Here is a 26,567-nt window from a genome sequence, read left to right on the forward strand (position 1 = left end):
GGTAATGGGGTTGGTTGGATTTGAAAATCAATTAACAAATAATCAAAGAAAACAAGAATGAATGCGAAAAAGGGATTAAATTCAATCGATGAAAAAAAATCTTGGGATTAGTATGCATGCTTTTTATTTCTATCATCAGGCACTAGTTAATGGTTCAAATTTCGCGAACCCTTCAACCTATTAGAAAATCTAATAGCCCAATTAGCCAATTTTGATGATAAACCAAACTAGCATTATCAATTTAAGACTCTTCCTTCTTAGCGACATACAAGTAAAAATTGAATTGTTTTACGAAAGAGTTCAATTGTTGAGACATACCACAAACTAGAAAAGCCATATCTTATAGTATGATTAATTGAGAAAGATTATAGTAGGGCATACATAAATTTGGCTAGAAAAAGTCTAGACCCCAAACATAAAATCCTAATATGTGCAACTTAATTAATCAATATATGCATAAACTATGATGATTTTGCAAACAAGAGTTTTGATAAATTAATTTGTTAGATCAATTCATAGAAATTCTATAAGAATCAATTAAATCTTCCCAAAGTGTTCACAACAATTAAATACATCAACTAGTGGATCTTCAAGAATCAAAGCATACTTTAATCCCAAGAAAATTTACCTAGCCTTGTATCGGCATAACGAAATTACAATGATTAATGGAGAAACGAGGCTGACTATATGAAAAAGTGCACAACAATTCGACTGAATTTGCTCCCAAAATGGGACTAATTCTTAAATTTCTTCACACCTTTAGCTAGAGCCCCAAATATCATATTTATAAGTTTGCCACAGCATTACAACGCTAAGAAGAGCGTTGCAACGTTGTGGCGGCAACGTGCAAAGCGTTGAGGAAACATCACAACACTGGCCTAATGCTCAGTTGCGCGTGCGCGGAGGGGGAAGTCCATCAAAGTCCATAACGTCACGATGCTTTAGGGGAGCGTTGCCACGCTACCTATTCTACCTTATAGCGTTGGGCTTAGGTTGCGAACGGTGGCGTTGTTAATCTTTGGAGCATTGCAACACTTGGAGTAGTGTTGCGACGCTGCCTTGCACCTGAGCCTTACTGCCTTCAAGCGTTGGACTTAGGTTATTGATGAGCATTGCAACACTGAAACATGGCAGTTTAATCTTTTGTCATCTCAGCTCCGTTTAGGTGCACTCGACTCCCGATCTTCCATCCTTTTTGCTTTTCTTCAACTTTGCAATATAATTGCTCCATGAGATCAATTCTCCTACAAAATAGGACAAATTGACACAAGAATTACTTGAAAATAGTAAAGTTAAGGTCATAGACTTAATTCTTTTTTAGAGCTAATAGTAATAAAGTTCAGAAACTAAATTGTTACAAAACTGAAAGTTCAAAGACTAAATCGTTATAAACCAAAATTTAGAAACTGAATGATTACTTTTACGAAAATTTAAAGACTAAAAGTGATTTTTTTATCAAATTTAAAATAGTTTAAACCCACTAGTTTGTAATTAAAAGTTCACCCAATCATGGACGAAACAATAAAGAAGAAGAAGAAGGATGATGGAATGTCTTATCAATTGCGAACCTCATGGTTCACACCAAGGAGCGGATCCTTTTTCTTTATTTATTTTAATTTAATTCTTCTTTTTAGTAGAAGGTGGTTTAAACCTATTCTTAAAAATTTAATCACTAAATTGGTAAATTTGAAAGATAAAAGGACCAATTTGAAATGTAGGGGCTAAGTTAGATTCTTTAAATGTATCTATTCCTTGAAACGAAGCAATCCACGAACTACATCTGTTTTTCTTGTTCCAGGAAACCTAATCAGAGATATTTCACAAGAATGAAGCAATCGAAGGACCCATTTGAAGCGGCGTTCGAAGAGCAGGAGGAATCGCCTCCGAACTCTCCTTCTGCCGTCGACGACCTCGAAATTCCGACCAATGTAGCCCCTGCTACCGCCGACGCTTTTGATTTGCAAGACGCCGGCGACGATGATTCAAAATCCGCTGCTGTTGCCACACATTCCGCTGCTCCTGCATCCTCCACTTCTATGTTTGTTTCCTCTTCCTCCAATGTCTCTGCCGCCCCTAAAACCAAAGAAGATGATGACGAAGAAGAGGAAGAGAATGTCGAAGTTGAACTTGCCAAATTTCCCTCGAGTGGTGATCCAGATAAGAATATGGCAAAGATGCAGTTATGTTCTCTTGGATCTCTCATATATTGGTTTATGTTTTATTTTTAATTGATTTTTCTGCTTCAAGATCAGCTAGGTCTCGTCGGCAATTAGATTTACTTGATGTTTAAAATGTTAGAAGCATTTAGCCCTTTGGTCAGGACATCATTAGTTGATGGACATGAGTTGACTGTGAACTAGTTCTTTATTTAGTTTATCCATTACAATTTCTTAAACTTTTGAAATTCACAAATTCTCCCAATGCCTCTGCCAAATATTTTGCTTTCGAACCCGTTTTAGCTATTGCATGCTGCTTCCTGCTCTACCAAATTACCAGGTGTTACCATTAAGAATACTGTAATGGCCTTATATTGATTTTATTCATCAAGAGATCCAAAAGGTTTGCTTCTAAGATTGGCTTATCCAATTTTCTCAACCATTTTCTCTGAGAAATTCCCAACCCCATTGGCCTAGAAGAGCACGATTCCTAATAGCGAGATTGCTAATACCCAAACCTCCCATTTCAGTCGAGAGAGAGGCAGTTTTCCAATTAATCATATTTGTGGCCCCAAACTCCTTACTACCTTTTCAAAAGAAGTTTTTAATAAGTTTATCTAGCCAATTGATCACATTGTTGGGACAAGCAAATATTGAGAAATAGTAAAGGGGGATGCTAGTAAGAATAGACATAGCCAATGTAATTCTACCCCCCTCTTGAGAGGAGCAGATTCTTCCAATGCTCCAACTTTTTTTTTTCTTTTTTCGAATTTATCAATGACAGGTTGTAAAAAAGAGGAAGTCTTGGAGTTATCGCCAATAGGCATGCCCAAGTACTCAAAGAGGCCCAATGCTAGCCGCACAACCCCACTTTTGTGCCACTCTGAAACCTATGAGTTTCAAATATTAAGCCCAAGCCAACCAAGAGAGCTTTAGAGAGATTAACTCTTAAGCCTGACATCACCTCAAAACCCACAACAATGTTCTTCAAGTGATTGAACAAGGGTAAGTTGTAGTTCGAAAAGAGAAGAGTGTCATATGCAAATTGCAAATGAAAAATATGAACCTCTCCACCTCTAATGGGAAGGCCCTTCATGAAGTCACCCCTCACTCCTTTGTCAATAAGCCTGCCAAAGGCATCCACCATCAACATGAAAAGGAAAGGGGCAAGCGGGTCGCCTTGCCTAAGCCCTTCAGTAGCTTTGATTTGTCCCCCCCGGTCTCCCATTAATCATAATAGCGGAGGGGTTAGTGATACAAGCTTTGATCCAACCAATCCAACGAGCACTGAAGCCTTTATGATTAAGCACCTCAAGCAGATAGTCCTAGTCAACCATATCCAAAGGCCTTCTCAAAATCCAGTTTGAAAATGAACCCTTCTTTCTATTAATATAATCATCGAGGATCAAGAATTTGCCTACCCATGATGAAGGCCGATTGGCTGTGGGTATGATGTTAAACTTTCTTAAGCCTTGTGGATAAGATCTTGGCAATAAACTTGTAGAGTATAGTTTAGTGGTCAGAGTCGTCAGACTAAGTGGCCTAAGATCAGTCACTTTAGAGGTACAAGCTTCTTTTGTTGTGTCTGTAATTTATGAATACGCTAGATCATTTTTATTTTGGTACTTTTTGACTGAACTATGAATGAAACATTATGAAATCTTCACTCAGAAAGAATCCTCTTGTAACTTGGTCTTATCATTTCTCCAGAGCCATTCTCTCACAATTTACGGAAGAACAGATGAGTCGTTACGAGTCCTTTCGCAGAGCTGGATTTCAGAAAGCTAATATGAAAAGGGTAAGAATCTTAATAATTTCTCATTTTAAAAGACATTATAGACAGCAAGAAAGGGTGGGGGCGGGAATGCATTCTTCATTCTTGACCCTGGGGGAAATTTTAATCCGTCTCCATCCCCCATTTTCTCAAGGTCAAAGGTGGTTTTGTTTTATTTTGTTTTTTTTTTTTGAGCCTGAGATATCACTCATTTTGTTTCAATTCACTTGTAAATTGTAGCTGTTAGCAAGCATATCGGGGACGCAGAAAATTTCTGTACCAATGACAATCGTAGTGTCTGGTATAGCTAAGATGTTCGTTGGGGAACTCGTAGAAACAGGTATGTATAAACTTCAATAAAACCCAATTCCATTGTTCATGTAGGATTCAAAAGATGCATTTCTTTTTCCTCTGTTCAGTTGCTTTAAATGTCAATGTGAAACATAGACAAAAGAATTTGCATATTTAAAAAAATCTGACCTATTTCAATACTTTTTATTTTGTTTCAGCAAGAGTTGTTATGACAGAGCGGAATGATTCGGGACCTATCAGGCCATGTCATCTCAGAGAAGCATATAGAAGACTAAAGCTTGAAGGTAAGATTCCTAGGAAATCAGTGCCTAGGCTCTTTCGCTAATCACTCTGTTTAATTTATAATCTTTGCATTAGGAGTTTTTGGAAGAAAATTTCAATATTAAAGCATCAAACTTAGCAAAACATCTAATAAATATAAGTTCATACCATATTTTTGTACGAATTGGCTTCTCATTTTGCTACAAGCACGAATTACTGAAGGGAGAAAAACACAAGCATGGATTTCAAAGCACTGGAATTAAACCTATACATTTAAATAGTATAACACATTTGATAGTTATATGGAGTTGAAATACAATGACACGTAGAGTTTAGATATAATATGCTATGTTCATAGGTGACAATCATATAATGCGTGCTTCAAAATGTAGGAATATTCAACTCAAAAAATGAAAGTTTTGATACACATTATAACACATTTCATACTTCTAATTTTTCGCCATGGATATAAATATATATGTGCGTGTGTTATAGATGCATGCATGTATATTATTTTAACTTTCAGTACACTTGAAATAAGAGAGAATTTATAGTAAATTATTTTTATAAAAAGTGGTATGAAAAAATTTAGTTCTATTTTTAAAAAACTTCAATTAATATTTAGGTTTCATTTTTGTGCCTATATATTTAGGTGAATAATTCTATAAAGGTTTACAATGATTTTTTAAATTAGTATTACTTGATCTAGATATCTTATATATGTATTTAAAATTATATTCAAGTGAAATTACTAGTTTAATCCCTTAGTTTTGAAAATTATGGCTAATAAATTCTTGGACTTTAAATTTTGACTCCACTAAGTCCCTTAAAAATGTTTAATAGGTATCAATTTTTTATTTAATAGATCTCATAAAATATTAAAAATATTTAAAAATCAACCTTTTTATTAGACAGAAAATTGATTGTGTTATCGAGCCTTAAAGTTTCAAGTTTTTAGCTAAAAAATACATCAATTTCTTAGTTGAATATAAATTTGGGCTTCATGATTTGGAGAAAATTAGAATTTATTAATTTTAGTTTTATAAGTTAGAATTACATCTATTTATGAGGATTTTTATCAAATTATAGAGACTAAATTCTAATTATAAACTATATAAACTAACTTTAACCAAATTATATAGGTCAAATTTATAATTTAACCCTTTTGAAAAAAGAAATTGTTTGGTACTATGTATTAGATACACTAACCGAGAATCACGGACTATATTTTTTAAAGGTGCTCAATTTTATTAGTAAATGAGTTAAATTTTATTTTCTTACTAAATTTAGACATGAAATTTAAATTTTTTGACTACTTAGATCATAAAGTTTCCATTTTTTATTTAATATATAAGTACAATTTAAATAAATTCAAAAAAGGTTAAAGGCCTACTAAAATAAAACCCATCACCTCGAAATTGATGATATAAGTTTTGAAGTTTAGCTGGGGGAAAAAGTTATAATTATATATATTTTTTGTCGATCAAGTTCAATCATTTAAACTTATTATCAAATTATCTTAACATTCATTTAAACGACCTCACTTAATTGAAAATTATTAATTAAATAATGAGACTATTTAATAAAAGTTTATCCCTCTCTATATATATATCTCAACTCTTTTAATAAAACAAATGCATAAACTTAACAGAACAAGAAGTTGAATATTGGAGTAAATATATGGACGCAACATGCGTTATTTATTCCAAATATATATACAAATAACAAATGCGTTATTTATGTGAGACGCTTTTCTGTTTTGCTATCAATATATATTTTGAATATTTGTTGCGTATTGTGTTTATAAATTTACTTCAATGTTGAAATTCTTTGATATGTTTTAAGTTTATGCATGTGGTTTCTTATAAGAGTTATTGTCAAACTCTTATTAAATAGTTTTACTGTTTAACTAACGAGTATCAAATTAGTGATTTTACATTTTAATGTTGAATGTAATTGTAAGTTTAAATAGTTTAATGTTAGATTATATATGATTTCTACATTTTTATACTATTAATTTCGAAGTTTACAGCATAAGCATATATGAGAAAAATGAGCTAAGAGGATATTATGCAAATGTTCCAATTACTAAGAGTTTATTTGGTAGGAAATTTGAAAACATGAAATTGAATGAAAAATAGTTGTAATTCATGATGTAAAATGTGTTTGGTAATAGATTCATAAATTGAATTCTATTTTAAACCATTGTTTAAATGTATTTGATGTTATATTTATAAATCATAAAATTTAGTGTAATTACTCACTAAAAAAATTAAATGACACTAAAATATTATTAATTTATTTATGAACATATTTTATAGAAAAAATTTGTTTAATTATTATCTTGTAATATTGTATAATTTAAAATACAATACATAATATTTTATTGTTACTATTTTTTTTTAATTGAGTTTATAACATGACATAATTCTGCATTCTAAAATTTAAAATTCAAAAGAGGGATACAATCAAAATATAAAAATTATGTTTTCAAAATTTGTACGATTTGGATCACAGAATAGATTTGTCAAATATATTTACTAAACTTAGTAAATCTGAAAATATAAAACAAAATTTGAATTGCCAAACAAGTAGAGTCTAAGGGTGATTAATCCCACAACTCAAATTCTTTTTCTTTTCTTAATGAAGGAAAAACGTGAAAACAAAGCAAATAATATTTATAGTATATAATTTAGGAGTATCATTTTTTGCGAATCAACGTGATTTTTTCCTATCTCTTAGACAATATGTTGAGTTTGCGAATGTTACATATATTTTTTTGTTGATCCAGTTTAATATTTCACCATTTACTCTAATCATCAATTACTTTTAACATTCAATAACAAATACAAGTGTAATAGAGAAACATTAAGATGTATATCACTTAATTGAAACTTATTAATTAAACAATCAGACTATTTAATAAAAGTTTTTATATTTTAGCTTAATAAAACACACACTCATAAACTTAATAAGACAAGAACTTGTACATTGAAATAAATATATAAACAGAACCATTAATTATTCAAAATATACATAGACGGGAAAACACATGTCTTGCTTTTGTATATACAAAACTTTCCACAGGAAGACATTTTCTCCTTTGACATGGTCGTCCCATAATGGTCTTAGATGATAAGTAGTCGTTGAGGAAGCACTATAAAAAATAATGGTTTAAGATAGTTAACGAGAAAGACTATAAAAGACTTTTTATAGTCTCTTTTGAAGGGTTTGATAGCCTATGTTATAGTATGGGACTTTTTAAAGCATTTTGGTAGAACTACAATGATGCTATAATAGAATATGAAAATATATCATGTATACATGATTATGATAACATTTAATAGCGTTAGTCATTAAAGTTATTTTTAACATACTAATAGCATGTTCTCAATGCTATCTTTACTATATAATAACATTTTTTTAATATTTTCTGACATATGATATTTTTTTTTTAAAGGCTATTATATTATGCATGTAGATTTAATCTTATGCTATAACAAAAAATATTGAAATTATGCTTATTTACATTATAAGCACTTGTTTTTAACTAAAAAGACACATTGTATGTATTAAATACAATGGCTTCCTTTCAATATTGAAATTTAGTAATCAATTTACGTTAAAAACTAAAGAAATTATCTAATAATATAAGAAATACATCAAATGTAGTTTGCAACTATACAACGTCCACAAAATATAAAATTCATCAAGTGTTGAAGATTATAGCATCATGGAATAGAGCTTCTATCTTTGATCTTTCCGCGTGTAAAAGTATCATTCCATCCACCTACATAAAAGGTGAATTAGCATTAGTTTGGCTTCCAAATAACGTTAATAAAAATAAGAGGTCTGGAAGGTGAATAGTTCTAACTCGAGTTTCAAAAATAAAAATACGAGGGCAAGAGCAAGATTAGGAAATGATTAAATTTCAACAAAACCATACCATATGCATATGATGTGGATGCGTGAAGGTCACTTTGTAAGTTTAAATTTGGTCACTATGTCTTGATTTTGCTCATGTGCACTTGATTGCTCTAGATACCCCACAACTTCCTTTTGCTATTTTGGTCTACCTTATCTAAAATCAACCAGATGATTAATATAAACTTAAGAAGGGAGATTGGAGTATATAGCAGAATTTTAGGTTTCAATTGAAAAAATGGTAAAATTGAAATTTAATAAGAATTTTAGCAAATATGTTGTGGAGTAGGTGACCTAACTTTTTCTAATTCCTTATTTGCCCTTAATCTGATCTATAGTACATACAGTGTAATTGCTGAAAACTGAGTTATTAACATTTATATATACAATGTAAAAATTAACTATTGATTTATTTGTTTCCAATAGAATTGGATTAAATAAAAACAAAAAAAATAAATATATTTTTGCATTTAAACGAATAATCCTTTCTAGTTTTTCTCCCAAAATATCTCTCTTTGAATGAATCTTCGGATTTGATTATATTTTTTCATTTAAACAAATAATCCCTTCTAATTTTTCTCCCCAAATATCTCATATGTATCTCTCTTTTCTTTGAAGCTTTAGTTTTATCAAACTAATTTTTTTATTTATTTTTGTTACAAGGTTCAATGTTTATCTAAATATTTTTCATTTATTTATACATATTGTTATTTATTTGTTTTCATCCTTTTCTAATGTATTTGTTTGTATTCTTATCATATTTTATTTCATATTATATTAATATGATATTATGAGATTTAATTGATATATATTTACACATATAGTGTAGTTGTAGTGCGAAGGTATAAGAATTTTAACCATAATTTTGTATGATTCCTAATTATAATGCTATATCGCATCTTTCTAAAACTCTACCAATCTCAATATAATCTGATAATTAGCTAATATACATTTATAAATACAGTATAATAATAATATAAAGTTATTAGATTTAACTAATTTACCTTTACACATATAGTGCAATTATAATATAAGTTATGATGTTTTATGTAATACCCCAACCTTTCAAAAATAATTATTTTCAATCAATTCAAATTTAATTATGAATTTTGTCTTTCTTATTTGTTTTTGGAATAAATGTGGGTTCGATGAAATCAAAAGTTGGCTTAATTTGACTTTAATAGATGTCCAAGTTTTAATAAATTAAATTTACAATAGATTAAATTAAAATATTTTAGTTTTCAAAATGTTGAATAGAGATTTTGAATATAAGTTTCATAATTTTGGAAGTTTAATATATTTATTTTAATTTTAAACTTTTAGAATCAAAATTGAATTTATTGAGAAAGATTATCTTACGAAAGATAGGCAATATATTTGAAATTTAAGATGGAAAAGAGAAACTTTTTTTTTTTTTTAAATTAAACATATTTGAATAAGTTTTTAGGTTAAAATAACATATAAAAAGTAAAAGAAGGTTAAAAAAATGGAGGAAAAAAACCCTAGTTATCTAACATTCGCACAAAGCCCTCCTCCCCCCTTCCCCAACTTCTCCTCCACACCATCATCCCTGCCATTTTGTTTGATTGCAGTCCACCACACACCATGGACCGCCTCAGGTCGTCTAAACTGTCGCTGTCACGAAAGTTAACTTCGATAAGTGCCATGAATCTTCCTATCTCATTCACTTTCTTTTTCTCATTTCCTCTCTCACTTTTCATCTCTTTTTCACCATTATTTACTAGACATCATCACTAATGCTGCCGTGTGGTCATAAGAGGAATCAACCAGCATTGTTTAGGTGATATTTAGGTGATTATTAGAGTTTTTTTTTTTTTTTTTTTTTTTTTTTTTTTTTTTTTTTTTGTAGATTTTTGTTAAAGTTTTGGTTTTTATATGATATGATTATCAAATTAAGGATTGTTTTGGAGTTTGGTGGCAATTTTGGTTGCTGTCTAACAAAGAGTGTTCGAAGACGTCTGATTTAAATGTAATGTAATATAGCAGTGTATTTGCATTGAATTAACTTTTTTTAGATTTGATTTTGTTTGTGATATATGATTTTATCAGTTTTAATATGCAGGGGTAATTTGGATATTTGCTAATTAGTATTTTTATTTTAAAAAAAGTGTTTTGCTATTTTTATGATTTTGATTTTTTTTTTTGCTATTTTTCAAATAAAACTTTAAAATTTGCTATTATCTCGTTAGTCCTATAAGGAAACATCTAAAAAAAAAAAAAAATGAAAACTTGACAACTTGATCATGAATGAATTGAATCATGGATGCAAAATGCATAGATAAAACAAAGAATAGATAAATTTACACCTATCTCTTCGTAAGCTTCTTTGAACATAAATTTCAAATATCCATCCTACTTCATCAATGAAAAGAAATTGAATTAAAATTTGGTGAAATTAAAAAAAAATCAAGTGTAAAGATTTATAAGAATTACTTGGATAATAAAGTGCAACACAGGATCTCTAAAGAATTACTTGAGTAGTATATTGCAATACCTTGATCTACCTTCTATGCCAATTGGTGATTAGAAACCAAAATCAAAAGGCAAGTATCCCTGTCCCATCCCCGTCTTCGACCCCATTCTGAATATTTTTAATATATATATATAACAGTAGCATATTATTGTTTTTAAAACTTTTTTAAACTTCATTTTATAATATAATCAAATTTTAATATATATATTACTTTTTTATTATTAATTAATATATATAACATAATTAATTTTATATAAACATAAAACAGTAGCTCTATCTTTTTAAAACTTTTTTTAAGAAAAAATTTCATTTAAATAAATAAAACAACAATAATATTAATATGTTATCTAAAATATTTACAATTTTAATATAAATATCAAAATTTAATTAATTTTAAGTAAATAAATAATTTAAAATTAAAATATAAATAGGGAGTTTTTCCCGCGATGACCCGGTCCCCAAACGGTGACTCCTTGACTCCCCAAAATGGGAAATAGGGCGGGGATGAAGATTACAAATCCCTACGGAAACGGGGATGAAGATTGCAAATCCCTATGGAGACGAGAATGGGGGATGCATCCTTCGTCCCATCCCAACCTGTTCCAATCCTATTGCTACATGAACATTCTAAGATAGTCAACCACAAAAGCAAAAGCAAACTATCTTCTTCCATGGGCATTCTATTACAAAAGCATTGAGAAAAAAAAAAAAGGTTGTGTGTACATTCTCATAATGAAAATAAGAAAGAAAATGGTTGTGGATCAAAAGATATCAATAGCTTGGATGATAAAGAAAAATCATATGACATTTATATTTACTGAGCTGATCAAATTTAATTAGGTTCAATATTCACGTACCTAATCAGATTGAGATAGATCAAACATGTATATTTACTAACTCACTACATGTGTAGTTGATCTAGTTACACAAATGGGTCTCTCCACCTATATTATTAAATATATATTTTAAATTTTAAATTAACCATGTTAGTCATATAAAGAATATTGTTTAAATGAAATTAAAGTAACATACCAAGAACCGTAGACTCGTCCAATTAATTCATGATCATTAACGTGTTAGAGTTGAGGAGTCATTGTTCGAAATCGTTTTCAAGCCCATATTTGCAGAAGTATCACAGGCTTGATAATGTTGCGAACATCAGGTTTTGTTGTTTTACATAGCTATCTATAAAGCTATGCCAAACACGCTCCACCTCAAGAATATTGTCCCGCATCATGGAGATTGATTAACAATGGCAGAATTAACAGGTACACCACGTGACTTGCTTTGTCAGAAAACAAACTTCCAGCTATCAACTTTAGTATGTATTCTTAAGCATATCTCATTACAACTTCCTCATTTGCGTCATCATCTGATCCTTAAAATTGTGATATTAACCATGTTAAACCTAATCTCAATCCCCTGATGGAACGAGCATCTAGGCTCACACCGAGTAGCATTTGACACATATTTGACCAATTATAAATCATTAATACGATAATTGGCTCACCGTCAACTGGTAGTTTGAACAATACTGCTGCGTCTTGTAATGTGATAGTACACTCTCTTGCCAGACACATGGAATGTGTGTTCCTCTGATCTCTATCACTCAACGAGTACAGTGATAAGATGCCAATCTAACTGAATGAAATAAAATTTGGCCACCCTATAGGATCCAAGCCCGCGAAGTGCAAACATTATGCTATGGTGGAGTGAGATGGCGTGGTAAATAATTGCCTTCCTTTGTCTTCAATGTAGCTCGTCCATAGTTCGATCTCGCCATACAGCTTCTGATGATGGATAGGTCGGTCGATCAACCGGTCTTGAGTTTAAAGCCATGATCTGAAAAAAAAAAATTATATACTTTTCTCAAGTAAAACAAGTAAATAAATTAGAACTTAAATAACAAATTATATAATAAACAAAATATAATCCTCAATAAAAATATTGATTACAAAATAAAAATATTAATTGCAAAAAACCTAATCGTCAAGTGCCTCTTTTAGTCTCGAAGGACATTTCCTTCGATTGTGACCTAACTGATTATGGAATCCAAATCGTACTTGAGCACTTGATTCTCTCTAGTTCTTCTCATTATGATAGAGTGAACTCTCTAGTCTACTAAGTTTACTTAACAATGATGGGTCAACATGTAATATAAGCATGTTGAGAGATGTGATCCAGTAATCTTTATGAGTTCCAGGTTGAAATTGAGGAGAGTAAAATGCAGTGAATGCTAAAAGTTTATAGTAATCTTAAATGAAATTTTCTTAGTTCATGTTAAAATGTGAGAAAATCACCATAAAATGCGACGTGAAATGGCACACTTGTCATTTGTTGCATGAACAGTAGCGCTCGAATTCATTTAACCTCAATATTTGAATATTTCCTCATTTAACATTGAGGCAATGACGTCCAATTTTAACATGAAACACACATTTATATTGATCATATGATTGTACTTCATGTTTATTGGATCTTGCAGCTCATTTCAGAATTTTCTCATGAGTGTCCCGAAATATTTCCTCCATTAGTATTATGAATATAATCGAAAATAACTTCTTGATTACTAAAAAGTATTTGAATTTCTGGGTATATTTATCCCGACGGTCCAAAACATTTCTTGTTTCTTTCTTCTTTTTTCAAAATAATTTACACATTTATGGAATGCCATTTGAGCAAGAGCATTTATAGACAACATTCGAGTTCCTTTAAGGACTTCGTTGATGCACTCGGATAGATTTATCGTCATCCACTAGTACATAAACCCTCCATCATGTGCTTGAGTTCATCGTTCAATGCCAACGTCATCAAAAAGCTCATATAACTCTTATTTATTATTTTGATATCTTCAACTGCTTTGTTGTACTTGCGAACTTGGAATGCACATCCATCACAATGAACAAAATTTATCAATGTATTGGATATTTATTTTTTTTTTTAATGAAGTTGCTGACAATGTGGCATAAGAAGAATCCATGGTGAGATTTGAAGGAACTCTAACAGGGAGAACCTTGAGCAGAAGCGGATCGACTAAATTCCATTTTTATTGAATGCAAAGTTTACAGTAAACAAACAACAATATGTGAATTTACAACTAAATTACGGCATGCTTTAGAAAGAAGTTGTTTCAAGAAACCTCACATTTGAAGACTTTTCTTCGTGTTTTTCCCTCGAACAAATCACGAACAACTTGAAGACCTTCTTCAAGATAAACCTCGAATAGAATTGGACACTACCACAATAGATACCTTGGTATTCACATGGTGAGAACCCAAGAGTTATGGACTCTGACTATTTTAAGCGGATCGACTAAATTCCATTTTTATTGAATGCAAAGTTTACAGTAAACAAACAACAATATGTGAATTTACAACTAAATTACGGCATGCTTTAGAAAGAAGTTGTTTCAAGAAACCTCACATTTGAAGACTTTTCTTCGTGTTTTTCCCTCGAACAAATCACGAACAACTTGAAGACCTTCTTCAAGATAAACCTCGAATAGAATTGGACACTACCACAATAGATACCTTGGTATTCACATGGTGAGAACCCAAGAGTTATGGACTCTGACTATTTTGGTTAAAAGAGAAAGGTTAAGGTGGAGGAGGAAGATTGAGAACCCTAAAAAACTCAAGACAAAAATACAGAACACTTCTATATATTCTTTTCTCAATCGTCCAGCAACAACAACAACAAGAAGAAAACAATTTTCTTTTTAATCTCCTTGCCAAATATAACCACCACGCATTTACGTGGGTGAGAGAAAAGATGAGGAAGTGGGTTGTAGCTCCCTTCCTTATTATTAAAATAATAATAATATAATATAAATATAAATATGTTAACTAACTGATCATACTATATATATATTAAATTATATGTTATATCAAATATAATATATAACCTATAGTTTTAATATTGTATCACATATAATATAAACCATAGTTTCTTCTCTTTTATATGACATTTAATATAAATCTTATTTATTGAATTTAATAGCTATGAATCCAATACATAGAAACTATATTTGAATCTCATTCAAATATTTATTTCCTCCCATTAAGCTATAATGTATCAAATACATTATGACAATTATATCACATATAATTGAAACAACTTAATTATATCATATATAATTAAATCTCTCTATTAATTTGAACAATTTAAATTAATCCAAAAACTGATTCTCAACCAAATCCTATTGAGCTACCAAGGGGACCTCATGGACTTGTAGCTTGAAGTTCCAACGATACATGAATAATTAATCAAACTCTTTAATTACATTATTCACCATCTGTTAACTATCGAGCACTCCACTAAAGATCGACAGCTGCACTCTTGCACTATAGATATATTTATGTGTCCATTGGATATAATCAATCAACAGTATGGTAACCCTTCACAAATTGCTCGTAAGTACAGCTAGGCCAAATTATCGTTTTGCCCTTGTAGTTACATCTAATTCCTTAAGTACTACTGATCCCTCTAATGAACAATAGATCATAGTCCTACTATTACTAAACCCCTCTCGGGCAAGGAGAGAGTGTGGTGCCACATTGTTCAAGACCCAGAATCAACCCTTAAGGGAGCAATTTATCTACTTACCCCTGCTTTGGAAAATGAGTGAATTCCATCTTGTGTAGCTGTGTTCCCAGCTCCTTAATCAGACGAATCACCAAAATGGTAGACTTGTTGAGTCGGCGATCTGGCCACTCTCACCCATACAAAGCAAAGGACCACGCTCATAGGTAGGAGTTCACAACTCACTCAGGATTCAGGTCATGTTATCTATGGTCATCCTAGTGAAATGTAAGTCTCTATTATGAACGGTGTTATATAATGAGACTAAACATTTCGTGGTCCGGTCTTATATAAACTCCTTTGTATAGAATATCTTCGCTCGCATGTCTAATATATGAATGATCATAATCAGATCATTTGTAGCACTTTACAACAATTGTAACACCTAAAAAGCAGGCCATACTCGTAGTGTTACCAGGATAAGGTATCCAACCTTATCCATATACTATAAACCATTTAGGTTATTCACTTAAACATGATCCATCCGTATGTCTCCACATACATATTTAAGTTACAAAGATAACTTTGGATGTTAGTTCATTGGTTTGTGGTTAATGCAACTAAAATATCACATATTTTATAGACAATGAATAAAATATCACATATTTTATTAAATACAAAATGAGTTTTTTCATACAATGTTTACAAATTACATGACCCTACGAGATTTAGGACATCAAGCCCAACAGGACCATGCGATGAAGGTACTATATGTTGGCCTATGAAGTATGCATCAACCATGAGGCTAAGCATGGGAAGGAGAATGCAGCCATTTGGACTATGTGTTGGCCTTGAGAGTCATGTTGGACACATGGATTAATTGGCCAAACCATTTGAGATTAAGTGTTGTGTTTGGCCGAGCCTAGCTATGCGTTAAGGATGCCCTAGTCATACGTTGAGTAAGCTTGGATATGCTTGATAGGCTTACTATGCGTTGATGTGAGTGTTGAAGAGTGAAGGACATGTGGTGAAGCTTGCAAAGTTGTTTTGAGGTTAGTTGGTCGCATAAGGTGGCAGGGAAGCCTATGTGTTGGCTAGTTCTTTTGAGGTTAAAATAAGTTACACAGGCGCATAATGCAAGGTTAGTTTGGCACGCGATGGAGGTATGCATTGATCTTTGTCCAAGGGGATGTATGCGTTAAGAGGTGTGCGACCAAATAAGGGTGTGCTACGGTATTGAGGTTAGAGTGGGTGCATAGGAGGTGTGCGATGGCCAAGCCATGCGGCCAAGTAAGCATGCAGCCATGAGGGGTGTTGTATACATTGACAAGGAAAACTTGGAGGGCAAGGCTGAGTTGCTAACTCATCTGGACATGTGGCTAACTAAGGGATGTCTTGGATTTCATGCAAGTTGAGGTGGTCGAATGAGAGGACATGAAAAGTGAAGCATATGCATTGGCTAAGGGAGAGGAAGACACTTTAGGGCTAATGTGGCAAGGGGTTGGCGTTAGCAGCATGAGAAGAGGGCACATTGACATGCAACCAAACTGGAGGTGTCAAGTTGGAAAGAGTTTTGGGCGCCTATAAATAAGGCATGTTGAGACGATTAGATCTCACAATCCACTCATGCCATTTGAGTGAAATTAGTGAGAAAATGCTCAGAAAGGAGTGTAGTGAGGTGTCCCAAGCTGTGTTTTAATTGAAGTTCTGAAGAAGAAGGAAATTGCGTTGAAAGTAAGGTGGCCCAGCTAATAGCATAGGCCTGTCGCCCAGCGCCTACGCGCGTGCCTAGCAGCCCATCGCCCAACACTACCGTGCATTCTTGCCAACACTAGCGCTCGCGCACGTCCTTGCCAGATGCGTATCCAGACGGACGCACGACAACATGCACGGACGCATCCCATGCGCATGCCTAGACGCCTAGCATTGCCCTGTGCGAAGTCTACCACCCATCTGCATGCATCCCTGCCCATTTGCCCACACAGACACGCTCACTCTGCAGCCTAGAGCCCATCAGCTTGTAATATAACCTCAAAAGGAGGGAAGCTGTTCATTCTAATTTTTAAGGTTATTTGAGAATAATTTGGAATTATTGGAGAAATTATGGACTAATTTAGAATTTCTTTGGAAAGAGGAGGAATTCAAAGAAATAAGGTAAGCAACTGATTAAGGAATTTCCTAAGGAACTGATCAGGAGGAACTGTGAGTGGTTACTTTACCATTTTCGTATATTGATTTCTATATATATGTGTGTGTGATTATATATATAGGTTATATTTGAAATAATAGCATGATCGGGAAATGTGTTTTGTTTGGACCTTGATTGTTGTTGTGTTTATTGTCGTAATGCTTATGTAATTGCATTAGAAACTGGAATTGTACCCGGGAATTTGTTAGCATGCTTTGTGGACACCTGACTGGAATTTTCAGTGTATCTGGTTGGGATTGTTAGCATGCCCAAGCATGTCTAGCGGGAATTATTGACAAATGCACATTTGGCGGGCTATAGGGTGCTGGGATTGTTTCCACATTATTCATTGTAAGTTATTCACGGGAATACCCAGAGAAATGCATGATCATGCCAAAGATATCCAGCTGACAGGCTGAGGAGGTTACATTCTATTATGTGATACTTGTTTGATTCTGGAATTGTTTTTCCAAAATGAGTTTATGAAAATCGAACTTATTCTCTTATAAAAGCACTACTCACTGGGCTTAAAGCTCATGGTTTCCATGGTTTGTTTTCTTCCCTTCCCCCCAGATAGCGGAAGTGGATTGTTCTGGAAAAAGCCACCTGAGGTCTAAACTGGTACTCTCTCACAGGGCGGGACTCAAATCATGTTAACTGAAAGTCATTAGGATAGTTGATAATGGACAGAAATGCACGTTATTACAGTGCTAAGTTATAAAACAATGCAGGTTTGCATTGATAAAAATATACATTCTTGGGTCCAAAAGCATTAAGTTCACAATATTGCGGTCGCATACGTCCATCGCATGAAAATAATTAACTTATATAATTTTGTGCAGAATATGCATTACCGTAAGGCGAAAAATGCGATCACAAGAAATCAACGGCCGAGCGCAACAAGAGATTGTGTTATCGCAAGGCTATGCGATCATTTGCGCTCACAAATATCTACTCACGAAGGTTGCCGCATAGAGCCAACAACTTTGGTGGGCGCATCTGGTGAAAAGCATAATAAATCACAATGTGATAGAAAGCTGATGACGATTGATTTCGAATTAAGTTGACAAGCCATTAATGAACTACTGTAGCAAGCACACTCAACTTTTCGGTGACAAATATTCGGCGCATCAGACAGAGAATTAATGCCATCCCATCAGTGTAATCATATGAGAGAAGAAGCCTTTTACCCCGAAGCTCTATAAATACCAGAGGCCACTTTTAGTAAAGAAGTTCGTCTCGTTCGACAGTTAGATAATTTTCCCTTAGATAGAAGTAGCCTTGTTCATAGTTTTTCTTTTACTTAGAAGCCGGAGCGAGAGAAGAGAAAAGACGCTGGAAGATCGCTCTGGTCAACTCGAGAGAGAACCCAGAAGATGTGAAAAAGCAGAGAGAGGGCCGACTCTCGTGAGAGCGAGATTATCTTTTGAGTAGAGTAGAGAAGAATAGTGTAAAAGCCTTGGGAAGTAAGAGATTGCTACTAGGCTCTTTATTCTTATTTCACATTCTTATTATGTATTTCAATTCTATATCTATAAAATGGAACTTGCTTATCTACATTTGTTCACTCTCTTAAAAACACGCATGAGTAGCCAAATCTATAGAATGGGTTGAGAAGAATTAAGCTAACATGACCTAGGATCTTCATTGCATGCGATCATCTTTTCTTATGTTACGCCCAACACCCCTTTAGAGCTACTCGAGAGAGAGTCTAAAGAAAGAACCTAAGACTTGAGAGTGCTAGTTTAGAATCTAGACTCGAGAGAGAAAGATTAGATCTGCATAAGCAAGAGATAGGGACTTAGAGATAAGCTCTGTTTGCCAACATGCATCACATGCACCCTAGAGATAGGTTATAATATTATGCGGTCGCCTTGTATGTGTGTGTGTCATTCGTCATCGCATAGACAAGAATAGAGGCTTATGTGTAGGTCCTATAGACTTATCGCATATATTGCATGCGTTCTAAAACTAGAAGCCGTAGCATTTACGTTGAGAGATGATTTGCTATTGTATGTTGTAACATGATCGCATAACATGAACGTAATCCTAGGAAGTGTTAGTTGAACCCCTTCTTAACCCGTTCCCCGCATATTCATCGCATTTTTCGTAATATTAACTCTTTTCTTAACTCCGCCGCATACATTTTAAACCGCAAACAACAAACCAACTAATCATTAATTTATTTGTTACCACAAGGTTATCTTAAGAATTACCACCGCATATAGTTTTCCTTAGTCCCTGAGTTCGACCCTGGATTTACTAGGAAACTCAGTAGGATTTATTCTTGGATTCTGCTGAGAAAACTTGTTGCATAACGCATTTTACATCACCGCAATTCCTTTCATTATTCCATCACATAAAATAACGCATCAAGTTTTTGGTGCCGTTTCCGGGGACTTCGGCAAGACAGTATGCTAACAGTAATTTTTCTGATTTCTTTGCAGCTTTCAATCTTTGACGAATTATGACTTAGAGATTGAAAGGATGTTCTAACGAAGATTGAGAGATAGCCGCCAACAACTACAACTAGAGAAAGACAACATGGCAGAGCAACCTGGAGACGAAGCACTAAATGAAAACAATGTCATGGCGAATCCAATCCTACTGGAAAACGATCACAATAGGCCCATTCGAGACTATGCATCGCCCTACCTCTACGATTTCTCCCTAGGAATCATGAGGCCTGCTCTTGATGGATCTCGATTCGAAATGAAACCGATGATGCTGCAGATGATCTAGACCGCTGGATAGTTTGGAAGAAAGCGTGGCGAGGACCCACACGCCCACCTTCGTAGCTTCATAGAGATCTACAATGCTTTTGTGTTCCCAAATATCTCCACCGAGGAAGTTCGACTAACTTTATTTTCGTTTTCTGTGTGACCAGACACGAAAATGGGCGTACTCTCTCGAACCGGGGGAGATTACTTCTTGAGAACAAGTAGTTGAGAAGCTTATGAAGAAATATTTCCCACCAACTGGGAATGCCAGGAGAAAGAAGTTAATAACAAATTTTGAATAGAACATGGACGAATCGCTCAACGATGCTTGTGCGAGGTTTAAGAGGCTGGTAAGAGACTGCCCACACAACGGATTACAGACTGCTTACAGATGAAGATTTTTTACCAAGGATTGAACCCTGCTTCGCAGACCATTGCCAATGCGGCAACAGCTAGAGATCTGCTGGATAAAACATATGAGGAGGCCAAGAATATCCTTGATCGCATTTCAAAAAATCACGAGGATTGGAGAGAAAGCGATCAAAGATTAAGAATTAAAGACAATGACGCGAAAACGGGGCCATCACATCCCTTCAGAACCAAATGACTACGATGATGAGTTTGATATAAGGCATCGCAGTTAATAGCATGGGAGCGAAAAAAGGGCAGGTCAACGAAATTGCTCAAACAATCGCAAGTTGTGTTATCTGTGGAGATGCACATCCGATGGAAGAATGCCCAGGAAACCCGCAATTAGTATGCTTCATAAAGAATAATCCTTATTCCAACACGTACAACCCCGGGTGGAGAAACCACCCCAATTTCGCATGGAAAAATCAACAACAAAGCTTTCAACTAGTGGCGCAAAAAGAAGGGCCACCCGAATTTTTCCCGCGAACCAACAGTCCAATGCATAACCAAGCCAACAGTTTGCAGGTACCACAATCTTCATCCTTAGAGAGCTTGCTGAAGCAGTACATTGAGAAGAACAAATTAGTGCTTCAAAATCAAGCAACGTCCATAAAAAATCTCGAAATTCAGCTGGGACAGATTGCGGGCGAACTCAAAAATAGACCACAAGGATCTTTGTCGAGCTCAATAGCTCCCTCGCAATGCTAGGGGTACGAGGAAGGAACAATGCTTAATCGTCTCCTTGCTAAGCAAAACAATGACCGCGGAAGGAAGGGAGGAACCCATCGCGACCAACTTGAATGCGGTAACCACCGAGGACCAGTTGACTCATAATTCAGAAGAGCCCGAGAAGATGAACCCAGAAGTTGCGTCTACCTTTAAGCCTCTAGAACGCAAGATAGAAGAAGTCCAACTACCACCATTCCCGCAAAGATTGAAAAAGAAACAGAATGATGAAGAAAAGATCGCGACAGTGGCAGTAATACAAAATGCCAGGATCCCACAAAAAATGTGCGACCCAGGAATCTTCACGATACCATGCTCAATTGGAGGGGTCTACAGTGGTTAAGCACTATGCGATCTTGAGGCGAGTATAAACGTAATGCTACTATCAATATTCAAACGATTGAATATGGGCAAACTCACGCCCACAACGGAGACTCTCCTACTTGCGGACAGATTCTGAATACATTCTGAGGGAGAGTTGAAAGATGCCGCAATCTCAATTGATAAATTCATCTTGCCGGTAGACTTCATCATTTTGGATTATAAAGCGGACGAAGATGTGCCCATCATATTGGGACGACCATTCCTCTCGACCGATCGCGCTCAAATTGATGTGCGCAAGAGATTGCGATGAACATTAATGAGGAAAGGCTCCGGATTAAAGCAGTCGAGATTCCGGAAGATCAAGAAAAGAAGAAAAAGCCACCGTGGACGTGAAAAGTCCAGCTTGAAATAAGCAGTCCCTGAGTTACTATGCGACTCAACCTCATTAGAGACGCAACCCTTTTGAATATCTTTTTTGTTTCGTATCAATGCTTCATGAACTCTCATTACCTTTTTTTATGATCTGTTATCGCAAGTTTTTTATTTCTTAAAAAAGAGAGAGGGAGAGAAAAATAATAATGCGATCGTGTTGAACGATCGTGGTAAACGATTTTGTTCACTCTGTTTTTTATGATTATTTGACCCTCTCAATATTTTTCTTTGCAAACGATCGAGGTAAACGATTGCAGAGGCGCTACACGAAGATGTAACTACTTAATTTCATCACCGCAATCCAAAGAAAGTAGATCGTCGCAAAGCAGGATGCGTTAACAAATAATGCGGGCGACAGGTACCACAACTACTTGTATATTTCCTTGACTTTATTCCAAATTTTGCACTATCGCATTACATTTTAATTTTGAAGATTTTATCACCGCATGCTCTTTGGTTACCGCAATCATTTAACATTGATCAATTTAGTAAGTCACCGCATGATTTCTCTTTGCCAATTATGATTTCAATGACGAAACGCATGCTTCTATTTATTCATTTACACTAGAGTTAACTTAATTTTAGGACAGTCACCTCATGAAATATTTCTACAAGTTAGTGGGCTGCTAGCTTTCTTTCAAACTGACCCTTTACGAAACTTCCTAAGAACATCCCATGACTTCTTTCAATATTTTAGCAATGAGGACATTGCTGCATTTTAAATTTAGGGGTGCGGTATTCATTTTTCAACCTTGCTATTTTTAGTCTTGCTTATCTAAAAAAAAATCATAATATTGCGATTGGATCCTACTCGTAATTGGATGTCCGCATGACATACGTGAAGGCAAGCGAAAATGAAGGCGAGGCACTTGGAGCAGCACAAGGCCAGAGAAAAAAATATAATAATGTCTAAAATACGCAAGGATAAAAAAAATCATTCAACACCCCAGTAAAAAGTTTTTTTTGAAATAAATCATGCGATGTCCTGGAATCTAGTAAAGTATTTTTGAAGATTAAACTTGCGGTCCCTAAATTTTAGAAATATTTTAAGAAGTGATCTGAATAAGTATTAAGAAAATTTTGGTGTATAGGATTTGAATGAGGCATCATTGAGAAATCTAGGAAAAGAGATCGCGGTCGACTTTCTAAAAGAAATCTTTAGCTTATGCTTGAGGACAAGCATTCTTTAAATTTGGGGGTGTGATAATGGGCAGAAATGCACGTTAATACAGTGCTAAGTTATAAAACAATGCAGGTTTGCTTGATAAGAATATACGTTCTTACATCCAAAAACATTAAGTTCATAATATTGTGGTCGCATGCGTCTATCACATGAAAATAGTTAACTTATGTATTTTTGTGCAGAATATGCGTTGACGTAAGGCAAAAAATGCGATCACAAGAAATCAACAGCCGAGCGCATCAAGAGATTGCATTTATGCAAGGCTATGCGATCATTTGCGCTCGCAAATATCTACTCAAGAAGGTTACCACATAGAGCCGGTGCAACTTTGGTGGGTGCATCTGGGTAAAAAGTGTAATAAATCACAATATGATAGAAAGCTGATGACGATCGATTCCGAATTAAGTTCACAAACCGTTAACGAACTACTATAGCAAGTACACTCAACTTTTCGGTGAAAAATATTCGGCGCATCAGACAGAGAATTAATGTCATCCCATCAGTGCAATCATACGAGAGACGAAGCCTTTCACCCCAAAGCTCTATAAATACCAGAGGCCATTTTCAGTAAAAGAGTTCGTTTAGTTTGACAGTTAGATAATTTTCCCTTAGATAGAAGTTGCCTTGTTCATAGTTTTTCTTTTACTTAGAAGGCGGAGTGAGAGAATGGAAGAGACGCCGGAAGATTGCTCTGATCAGCTTGAGAGAGAACCCAGAAAGCGTGAAAAAGCAAAGAGAGGGCCGACTCTCACGAGAGCGAGATTATTTTTTGAGTAGAGTAGAGAAGAACAGTGTAAAAGCTTTGGGAAGCAAGAGATTGCTACCAGGCTCTTTATTCTTATTTCATATTGTTATTATGTATTTCAATTCTATATCTATAAAATGGAACTTGCTTATCTACATCTGTTCACTCTCTTAAAAGCACGCATGAGGCATGAGTAGCTAAATCTATCGATTGGGTTGAGAAGAACTAATCTAACATAACCTAGGATCTTCATTTCATGCGATCATCTTGTCTTATGTTGCGCCCAACACCCCTTTAGAGCTACTCGAGAGAGAGTCTAAAGAAAGAACCTAAGACTTGAGAGAGCTAAGTTAGAATCTAGACTCGAGAGAGCAAGTTTAGATCTGCATAAGCAAGAGATAGAGACTTAGAGATAAGCTCTGTTTTCCAACATGCATCGCATGCACTTTAGAGATAGGTTTTGATATTATTCGGTCGCCTTGTATATGTGTATGTCATTCGTCATCGCATAGAAAAGAATAGAGGCTTATGTGTAGGTCCTATAGACTTATCGCATATATCGCATGCGTTCTAAAACTAGAAGCCGTAACATTTGCGTTGAGAGATGGTTTGCTATTGTATATGTGTAGCATGATCGCATAACATGAGCGAAATCCTAGGTAGTGTTAGCTGAACCCCTTCTCAACCCTTCCCCGCATATTCATCGCATCTTCCGTAATATTAACTCTTTTCTTAACTCCGCCGCATACATTTTATATCGAAAACAACAAACCAACCAATCATTAATTTATTTGTTACCTCAAGGTTATCTTAAGAATTACCACTGCATATCATTTTTCTTAGTCCCTGAGTTCGACCCTGGACTTACCAGGAAACTCAGTAGAATTTATACTTGGATTCTGTTGAGAAAACTTGTTGCACAATGCATTTTCTATCACTGCAATTCCTTTCATAATTCCATCGCATAAAATAACGCATCAATAGTTAGGCTAAAATTGTAAAGAAGTATGAAACTCTGTAATTGTTCATAAAATATTAATTAGTTATAATGTTTGTATATTAGCCTAGCTATCTATGAGTTGGTAAAATTGGGCAGTTGATATCACAAAAGGGTGATGTTAGCTATCTTCACATTCTTTTTTGAGTCTGGGTGACAAGGCTCGGGAGGGCGTGTGACAACCTATGTGCCAGGAAATAATATCTAAATGTTGTTGTGGTTGTTTGTTAGAATGATGTTACGTATGACTTCATTGATTTGAGATTCTGAGTACACATGAAAAGATGTTTGAATGCTAGCATGATTTTAGTATATTTTGTTATGTGAGATTGTGATTGATCTAAGTATGATGAGATGTATATGTATGTTATGGAACTATGTTATACTCCTGTGATGTGCACAATAGTGATAACGTCTTTAAAAATAGTTAAATATCCACTAGAGGTGGTGACCTCCTTGGGGGTTACTAGAGGTTGTGTGTCCTATGAGATTCACTAGAGGTGGTGTTTCCTTCGGGATTCCCTAGAGGTTGTGTTTCCTTTGGGATTTAGGTTGTGTTTTCTTTTGGATTCACTAGAGGTGATGCTTATTTCGAGTTCACCAGAGGTCGCATTTCCTTTGGGATTCACTAGAGATTGTGGGTACCTTGAACTACGGTAGGATGAGTTCAGATGTTTATTTTACGTTCCATGAGAATTAGAGGATGATGTACGTTCACCAGAGGTCGGCATCTAGAGGACATAGATGCCTAGCCTGACTCCGGTAGGCGGGTTACTTACTAAGTATTTTATAATCATCATTTCCATGTTCAGGTAAGGGTAAGGATGCGCTGGCGAATGACAAGCAGAATCCGTGATCGAGCCACTAGAACCAATCTCATGCTTCTACTCTGTTTCATGATTTCTTTTTTTGAATTACAATTTTTAGTCTTGATGTTTAGAACTCTTCGTTTTGGTATACGCTTTTCAGACTTTGAAGTTTTTTAGATTTGTTTTTATGGTTTATGGGTACCCTATTACTTGGATTTTTAATTATTTAGTTTTTAATAAAACTTTTTAATTGACATTATTTATTCAACATTTATTTAGTTATGAAAAGGCGTTATTTTAAATTTCATGCACACATATTTGTAGTAACGACCTAGCTTGAGTCCTAAGGGGACAGATTGTTATAAACACGATCCACCTGTATGTCTCCACATACATGTTTAAGTTATAGAAGATAACCTTGGATATTTGTTTATTGGTTTTGTAGGTTAATGCTACTAAACGTCAAATAAAATATCTCAGATTTTATTAAATAAATAATCTGTGTGTACAATACAATTACTAACTATAGGACCCACAAGATTTAGGGCATCAACCCCAACATCTACAAGGGTAAGTTTATTCTCTTACTC

The 26,567-nt window shown here is 34.3% G+C and overlaps 1 protein-coding gene across 2 annotated transcripts; it reads left to right on the plus strand.

The window, feature by feature from the left end:
• Nucleotides 1-1,642: 1,642 nt before the first annotated feature.
• On the plus strand, nucleotides 1,643-10,449 carry TAF11 (TBP-associated factor 11). 2 transcript variants are annotated; one of them, XM_039048779.2, is made up of 5 exons: nucleotides 1,675-2,179; nucleotides 3,867-3,954; nucleotides 4,171-4,270; nucleotides 4,440-4,526; nucleotides 10,020-10,449. In XM_039048779.2, the coding sequence occupies exons 1-5, from the start codon at nucleotides 1,740-1,742 to the stop codon at nucleotides 10,076-10,078; spliced, it is 774 nt and encodes a 257-aa protein (XP_038904707.1). In that variant the 5' UTR covers nucleotides 1,675-1,739; the 3' UTR covers nucleotides 10,079-10,449. The 2 variants fall into 2 exon arrangements, with proteins under 2 accessions (XP_038904708.1, XP_038904707.1); XM_039048780.2 differs by lacking the exon at nucleotides 10,020-10,449 and having other exon boundaries at nucleotides 1,643-2,179; nucleotides 4,440-4,683.
• The last annotated feature ends 16,118 nt before the right edge of the window (nucleotides 10,450-26,567 follow it).

Source organism: Benincasa hispida, chromosome 11, assembly GCF_027475165.1.
Source record: "Benincasa hispida cultivar pf3 chromosome 11, pf3_genome.v1.1, whole genome shotgun sequence".
Lineage (NCBI taxonomy): Eukaryota > Viridiplantae > Streptophyta > Magnoliopsida > Cucurbitales > Cucurbitaceae > Benincasa > Benincasa hispida.

Bases quoted from the DNA above. Each gene is read 5' to 3' on its own strand.
- TAF11 (XM_039048779.2), top strand. From the start codon at position 1,740: ATGTATCTATTCCTTGAAACGAAGCAATCCACGAACTACATCTGTTTT. The intron at 4,271-4,439 runs GTATGTATAAAC...ATTTTGTTTCAG, and splicing joins TGGGGAACTCGTAGAAACAG to CAAGAGTTGTTATGACAGAG. The intron at 4,527-10,019 runs GTAAGATTCCTA...GTTTGATTGCAG, and splicing joins TAGAAGACTAAAGCTTGAAG to TCCACCACACACCATGGACC.